The following is an 8388-nucleotide window of genomic DNA, read 5'->3' on the forward strand; positions in this document are numbered from 1 at the left end:
TTTATGGTTCTTGATTAGATTTATTTTTCTTTGAAGTTAGTTTACAATGTTATTGTTTGACTTTCGTTTTGTTCGTTTAGTGTTAGGTGTTTAATATAATGTGTATTTGTTTCCCCCTTTTTGTGTTTTAATGGGCCCATCTTTTCCTTTATAAGTTGTTTGCTTTCATTTGGTTAGTCAGTTGTTGTCTGTCAGCTTGCTGTTTGATCTTATTTCTTATTTATTTATTTTTTCTTCTTCTCTGTTTTGTTGCAACAAGTTTGAGTGTAAGTTTTCTTTGTGTAAAATTAATTAATTGGGTTTGTTAAAAATTGATGTTCCTTTTTCTTGACTTCTCGGCCCCTCACTTGGGGTCTTTATAGACATCTGAAGTTCAATAATGTTATATATCTACAAAACGCTGGACATTTTCATATGTGGTGTGGGTATAATAGCTATGGGATGTCCTGTATAAGAATCGGCCATTGTATTTTCTGCTTAGGTCTTCAAAGGATCCTATAGTGGAATAATGTAACATTTTTTCAAAACACTGCGCTAAAATGTTTTTATATATGGTGTGCATATAGCATGCTATATAGTCCCCTGTTCAATTTCAAAGCAGACATTAAATCTCTTTTTATAACAATGCATTCAAGAGTAACTTCTACTGAGGCATTTTACACTTTATATACACTTTATTTTGTATATTTTTGAATACAAATAGTTCAGCTATAAACTTATATACATAAAATTATGACAATAACTTTGTAAGAAATGCACAATGATTTAATACACATACTGTACAATACATAGTAAGGATAACAAAGTAGAAGTACAACAAAAATCTCATAACATGACATCTAGTTATAGTTTTTCAAGTCTGGGCACATCAGTGTCTGGGCGAATTCTTGTTCTGTTCTGTTCTAGAAATTACCATACACACAAAGTAGACATTTTGGGGACAACTTCAGTCAGGGACAGGATACCAAAAACAAAAACAAACAAACAAAAAAAAAAAATAGATGGGCATTCATTTATTTGAAAAAAAAAAAGAAAGAAAGAAAGAAAGAAAGAAAATGGAACTATGAGACAATGTAACAAAGTCACATTGTAATGTTATTCAACCACAAGCGGGAGCAGACATTGCACGAGACAACAAACAAAGGTTACTGTTTTCTAATTAGAAATTTGATGTCCTCCACCAGGGGGCTGCTTGAAAGCAGAATCAGTCAATGAGGAACAGAGAGTTCAGAATTTGTTTTGTACTACAGTTTGTACTAACTCAATAAATATGAAACTATATTCAGTCCACAGAATTCCACATTATAGACAAAACAGAAATTCTTCTTAATAATCTTTGCAAGAGTACACATACTGCAAAATGTTCAGAAACAAAGAAATTCTGTTTGATAGAATTGATTGTTTTAAGAAACTTTCTAAAACTGTTGGATGTACATAGTTATGTTCAAATTAGACAAAAGAATTGATTTGACATTTGTTTGCATCAGACTGTTAATGCTACTTTACTTTCAGCAGCGAGATTTCTGCGTCTGACTGCCAATGTGGTTACAGCAACAATAAAACATATGACCATAGTTACCGCACACAGAGAAATGACAAGTACTGTCAAATTCATGCCTGGGTTTGATATTCCTGGAGGTCTTGGGTTTGATATTCCTGTAGGTTTTGGGGTTGATATTCCTGTAGGTTTTGAGGTTGATATTCCTGTAGGTTTTGGGGTTGATATTACTGGAAGTATTGGAGCAGGGAGGATCTTTGAAGCTTGAGCAATGTTGGAGGTTTCAGATTTTGCATTTTGTTCATCTTCTGACTGAACCGCAAAGAAAAGTATGGTGCCATTTTGAATTGGGAAACTGAAATTGAATGAATGCTGTTCAACTAATCCAGCCTCCTGAGGTGAGACACCAGATGTGTTGACTGCATGGCTATTGCTGAAGTTGTTTCGAAGCATATCGAGGTCAAAGCTCCACCTGATCTCATAGGATTTAGCTTAAAGGGAAACACATATGCCATGCAAGGCAATTAAAGATACATCATTTCATTACAGAATTTTAATACAAAATGAATTTTGTCAGTGAAGATGTTAAACAAATGAAAAACCTTTTAAATACTGGTATAGTAACCATGTGTTACCTGTGCCTTGGTCGAGGTCCTCACCAGGAGCTGTCCAGCTGAGGAGCACAGTGTCCTCCTGGATCTCAGCACTCAGATCTGTGATTCTGTTAGGAGGGAAATTTGGTGGAGTTGTGCCTGAAAGAGTCACCACAAAACTCTCTCCGGTGGCTGTTCTGGTGAAGTTTTCAACCTCAAGTGGTTCCACAGAAACTGGGGGCTTTGGAGGGTTCAGCTCCACTACACCTGAAATTAGAGGAACCACCAAAATATTTTTTTTTTCCCTGAATGTTTTCCTCCACACAGCTCATAGTTAATTGTATTACCATTTCTACAACTGTTACATTTATACATGTATACAACTTGATCGGACCATTTACCGTTTAGCACATATCCAGGTACGTATGGGGCGCCACTCTGTTTTTGGGCAGCAAATCTGGTTTGTCCTTCTTGATTTGTCACTCTTATTTTCAAGCTGTTTCTCCCATTTTCCAGCTGTATAAAATATCTGGAATAGATTCCATCATCTTTGAAAGCATCAGCTCCTGGAAAAGATGGATCTCTGATTTATTTGCCAAAGTTGGAAAAAAGTACCTTACACTTAATTTTTCTTTTTGAATGTATGTATGTATGTATGTATGTGTTTATTTATTTATTTATTTATTTATTTATTTATTTATTTATTTATTTATTTATTTATTTATTTATTATTTTGGGTAATTTACCTGCCCCATTGTCCAGGAGTTGTAATGTATGTACGGACCCAGTTTCTGACTCCAGAGTAGCCCACACTTCAGCATTTATTACAGGCCTGTAATTATGACTAACCTCCGCAAACACTATCATGGGTTTAGTGCCGTCACTGGACTGCTGGTTCATGTGTGTTTTGACAATGATAGGGTTAACATCATCATGTGAAGCTTGACTTGTTACTGTTATAGTCAAAGACTGAATTATTGTAGTTTGGATACTGTACTTCCAGTCCCCAGGCTACCAAACGAAAGAAAACAAAAGCAGATCAGTATTAAAGTCATTAGTCTGAATTGTTGTTGAATGTTTATCTAAAACTCTTGACACCTTTTATTGTGTTACAATAATATATTTACATATTTATGATTTGAGCTATAAACTTAATAAATAACTGGTTCATAAAGCTTGTCATACCTCTGCAGTTCCTGGAATGTTCAAAGTGATTGTTTTTAGCAATCTATCATGACTCATATTTGTCTGAGTGTAGACTAAGCCACTTGGTGACTGTATGTAAATGCTAGGAAAACCTATTCCATAGATTATTACAAAGCTGGTTTTGTTTCCAACAGTCTGATCCACTGATACTGTCCCATTGAACCAGTCAGATGTTGTTTTTCCAGCACTCTCCAGCTAAAGGAATAACAAAAATGATTATGATTAAAATATTCATAATATTCATGACCCTCTCAGAGTAATAAATGTATTGTGTGATCACTTGTCAAACCTGAACTGGTTCTTTTGTGTAATCTCCAGTTGATAATATAAGCGAAGCAAATGCGTCCATTAACTGGTTAGATGTGACATCATCACTGGCTAATAAAAATATTCCCCCTGTTTTCAACGTGACACATTTTTGCATTGAATAATAATATGGTACTTATATTATATGATATACACTGAGACAGATACAGAAAGTTATCAATAGTGCTTATGTCACTTACCAGTTTTATCCGACATTTCTATTAGTACAGGATCTGCACGGTTACCAAAAGCTAGTGTGTGTATAATGGCACCGCTTTCTATTGCGATTGGAGCACAACTGCGAATGTCATCCGTTGCCTGACCATCTGTCAAAAAAATCAGTTCATCTCCTAATACATTCCCATTGTCCCCTCGAAGTACCTGAAGAAAAAAGGATCAATGGCATAGAACAAACTGTATACTTCATATATCACAAACATCTATACTAAACATCCATACTTGTACAATTAATATGATACCTGTAAGCCTTGACTAAGGCCCAAGCACATGTTTGTCCATCCATCTGCTGCTTTTGGCAACAATTTTATAAGATTCTCTCTTGTGGTGTCACTGTCAATAGTAGTCAAGGGACTCAGAGTGGAAGCAAAAGTACTAAAGGTTACAATTCCAACTCTGGCTTGATCCTCAAAGATGTTTCGCAGAAAATGTGTGGCAGCCTGTTGCAGTTGCAATATTCTAGGACCCTAGATAATAGGTGAAAAAAAATACATTTGTTTCTTACAGTTTCAAAATTATTTATCAAACTCATTTCAAAGCATTGGTAACATTAAAATGTTATCATGGTAGCATTTTTGTTTTCAAATGAAGTTAATGTCTGTTATTAAGTACCCGCATGCTTCCTGAGACATCAAGGATGAGGCAAACAACCCGTGTCTTTCGCTGCACAATTCGGAAAGACGGTGGTGGTGGAGGGATCTCCGGTGGTTTCAGAGAACGAAGTGCGTCTTTATCCACAGAATCCTCAAATATTACAGTCCATGTTGCTTTGTTGGCACATTTTTTATTTTGCATGTTTGGAGCTTCATTATTGTGCTCATTTTCTTGACAAAATGCAGTTACCTGAAAATAGGGATTTCTTTTATAAATGAGATATAAATGCCACCAAATACCCCAAGATGGGCCCAGTTTCTCTCTCTCTCTCTCTCTCTCTCTCTCTTACTATAAATACTATACAACACAATTTATTTCAAGCACCCACATGCAGTAATAATGTATGAACATTAATTTAACAGCAAAACCAATGTAAACAAATGTGCACAAGTGAAACAAACAAAAATCAGGTACTGCTAAGTGCCTGTAATGCATAAACAAATATGAATATAATTAATGACTACATACATCTACATCTTAAAACGCGTATAATTTCTGGGTTATCTTTGTTAGTGTGCAGATTAATTGAGTCTAAATCGTATCTGGACTACAACTGCACCTTGAATAAATCATGCAGATTATGCAGTGTTTCTGTTTCTTGTTATTATTTCACTCGTGGTATTCGTGCTGGTGCATTTGTTCTCTCTTTAGACCTGTGGTATGATGGTGAGCACTTCTTTTAGTTAATATGTTGTGACGGCTGCCACCATCATTCTACTACTGTAGTCAGTTTGTAGTTTTATTTTTTCAGTTAGTTTGCCCTTCATTGTTCTCAGGTGTTTCTTGTCTGTCGGTTACTATACATAACACCCCTGTTTTTCCCTTGTTCATTTGTCAATCGATGTTGTTTCAACTGTAGTTGCTCTTGTTTTGAGGTGCCTGGTTGGATTTTGTTCCTGATTTCCCTGTGCTTATTACTTTGTTTAACTTATTTTCCTTAATAAACCTTTTTTTTTGCACTTGGATCTGCCTCCTCTCACTTTCCTCTGCCCTAGTATAACAGAACAACTGACCAAATTATGGATCCGGCAGTCAGGTTAGTCCAGTTAGTCATTCCTTTCAGGACCACACCAGAAACTGTTTGAACATTACTTATCTTACTGACCTCTTATTACTTATCTTTTTTCATTTATTTCTATTGCCATGGACTAAATAATAATTTCCAGACACAATTTTCCTGTGATTGTCCTCGAGGGTCATTGTTTGAGTTTTTGGATTATGCCAGTTAAGCAGTGGGAGTGGGGGAAGGCTATGCACCTCAGGCTCCAGTGGTCATGGAGTTTGGCCCACCATGAGTTCCAGTGCTCAAAATCTGGTGGCCCCAAGTCCAGTGGTTTCAGCAATTCCAAATCTGGCAGTAACATATCCTTGGCCATGACAGGACAGGCAGAGGTTTCAGAGACCACTTCTCTGAAACCTCTGCCTGTCCTGTCATGACCAAGGAGGCTGCTGTCAAGGCTATGGCTTCAAGCTCCTCCATGATATGAGCTCCGATTTTAGAGCTCTTCTCTGCCTTTGTGGCCTTCAGATTTGCCCTGGTTCTCTGCTTCCTCCTGGACCTTTGTTTAGAGGTTTATTTATTTGATCATCTGGAATCTATGGAAACACGTTTCCATCACTGAATATAAAAAAAGGTAATTATGACTTTATCTCACAATTCGTCCTTTTTTCCCTCACAACTGTGAGTTTACATTTGAATTATTTTTTTTTTTTTTTCTCAGAATTGTGACATATGAACTTGAAACTGTGAGTCATAAAGTCAGAATTGTGGGATATAAAGTTGTTTCCAGTTCTGCCACTGAATAAAACAACAACAACAACAACAAAAAATCTAACAACAAAAAAAGGCAGAATTGCAAGAAAAAAGGCAGAATTGTGAGATACAATTTTATTCAATGGTGGAAACTGGCTTCCATAGGAATTTGCTTCTTTTGTAGTCAGTTTGTAGTTTTTTTGTTCCCATGTGTTTCTTGTCAGTCAATTACTCTGTGTATATATATATATATATGTTTTCCCCTGTGTTGTGTAACACTGTAGCTGCACCTGATATGTGTTTCTTGGTTTCTCTGTGTTTATTACTTTTAGATTGTTTTCTTTAAACTTTTTTTGGACTTGGATCTGCCTCCTCTCACCATGACCAAAACTTATGTATGTATGACTCACAGTTTGATGATATTTGTTACTACTACTGGTAAAAAATATTAATGTGTGGAATCTGTGGATAGATGTGAAATCAGTACTTACAGGATCCAGACTTGGGAAGTACATAATGGAGCTGTTTGTGATTTGATTTCTGTCTGGAAAAAACGTACAGTTTCCGGTATATAGTGAAGTTTGTGGATCAATGAGGCATGGTCGAAGAAATCTTTCAGCAGTTACTTCACGGAATTGTCCTATAATGTCTTTGCTACACCTAAGGATAAGCAGGAAACCAATGGTTAAGATCATTTCAAAAGATATTTTAATCATATGCTTTCTTTTTTATCACCTTGTAGCTTCAATTTGGCCATCAGAGTGGTAAAATGGCTGTTTTCCATTGTATTCATCATATACACCCCATCTCACATGAGCCCATTCATGCACAAAGACCCTTCCTGCAAACACACAAGCAAACTGCTAATAAAACAACCAGACTACTGCATTAATAAACCTTTCTATTCTCTTTTATTTTATGATATATAAAGTAAATAAAGGTTGAAGGAAGATAAACAATGTTCACCTCTTGCTCCATAAAGCTCAATTAAATCATCATTCAGGAGGTATTCTGGGGTGAAATGAATGTACTCTCCCTCAGTTCCACATTCTCCATACAGATTAGTGTAGGGTTCAACACCATAAAATGGATTAGCATTATCAATTCTTATTTTGGCCTGCATTTCACATAGAAATCGTTGGAGAAACATCCTATTCAAGTGAAGTAATTCATTTTTGAACAGTAATATTTGTCAGGCAAGATTACGTGGCATAATTACCCTTCCAAAGGACTCTGTTCTTGCTCTGGTAAAGTCCGTACCGTTCCACTCAGGTGGTACTAGTATTGTAACTTCTCTGAAATAGACCTTTTCATCCAGTGCATCATAAAGGTAAAACGACCCTTCTGTGACCATCTCCTGTCAGAATGAAAGTGAAAAGGTAAAATGAGAAAACTCTGAATATACAAATACAAATCGTATGTTGTTTTTTTCCACAATCAACCAATCAATTGATCAATAAATAAATAAATGACCTCTAAACCTTGAAGTACATGAAATTTATAAATAGACAAAAAAGTACATATTCACCTTGATTTTATCAATGAGTGTGTCATCCTGTGGTACTTTTGAACCGATTGCAATGACAATGTCAACATAACCATTTCCATCTAGTCTGATTCCACTGGCGGTGGATGACAGCAACATCCATAATGACACAAACACTGTCCGTGAGTCCATAGCTGCAGTGTCAAGTGTTGATGAACAGCAACTCCCAAGCCATTTTAAACAATATTAAGTCAAAAATTAACTTAAATGTTATAGATAAGAGGGAAGCTTTACTGGCATGGACTGATGGTAACAATAAAATTTCTGTCAGGAAACAGGAAATCAGGAAACAACATGTCATCACAGGCATAACGCAGCATGCTTACGACACTTATCATTTTATCAGTCTTGCATTACATTATTTTTTTTTACATAAGTATATGCATATATGCTCATAGAGTAAAAACATGAATGTACATATATGTACAGCTCTATACGAAACCTATTAGAAATTGGAACAATTTCAAAAATTGACATAAATGTATACTATATAATATATACAGTTATGTATACATATTTAAAAATATTTGTCTCATATAATTATTAATATACAAAATGTCTTAGTCATTAGGCATATGTGTCATATGTCATTAAT

The 8388-nt window shown here is 35.6% G+C and overlaps 1 protein-coding gene across 1 annotated transcript; it reads right to left on the minus strand.

Annotated features, from left to right (window-relative positions):
- Positions 1 to 769: 769 nt before the first annotated feature.
- LOC127159968 (calcium-activated chloride channel regulator 3A-1) lies at positions 770 to 7925 on the minus strand. Its single transcript, XM_051102649.1, has 14 exons — positions 7776 to 7925; positions 7467 to 7604; positions 7214 to 7364; positions 6983 to 7088; positions 6739 to 6907; positions 4453 to 4683; positions 4083 to 4307; positions 3804 to 3984; positions 3587 to 3693; positions 3277 to 3492; positions 2838 to 3102; positions 2493 to 2657; positions 2134 to 2358; positions 770 to 1989 (listed from the first exon to the last, which is right to left on the minus strand). Exons 1-14 carry the CDS (start codon positions 7923 to 7925, stop codon positions 1484 to 1486), a joined length of 2835 nt encoding a protein of 944 aa, XP_050958606.1. The 3' UTR covers positions 770 to 1483.
- Between the last annotated feature and the right edge of the window lie 463 nt (positions 7926 to 8388).

This window comes from Labeo rohita, unplaced genomic scaffold (genome assembly GCF_022985175.1).
Source record: "Labeo rohita strain BAU-BD-2019 unplaced genomic scaffold, IGBB_LRoh.1.0 scaffold_269, whole genome shotgun sequence".
NCBI lineage: Eukaryota > Metazoa > Chordata > Actinopteri > Cypriniformes > Cyprinidae > Labeo > Labeo rohita.

Bases quoted from the DNA above. Each gene is read 5' to 3' on its own strand.
- LOC127159968 (XM_051102649.1), bottom strand. From the start codon at position 7,925: ATGGACTCACGGACAGTGTTTGTGTCATTATGGATGTTGCTGTCATCC. The intron at 4,684-6,738 runs GTAAGTACTGAT...CCCTATTTTCAG, and splicing joins ACTTCCCAAGTCTGGATCCT to GTAACTGCATTTTGTCAAGA. The intron at 3,694-3,803 runs GTAAGTGACATA...CGTTGAAAACAG, and splicing joins AGAAATGTCGGATAAAACTG to GGGGAATATTTTTATTAGCC.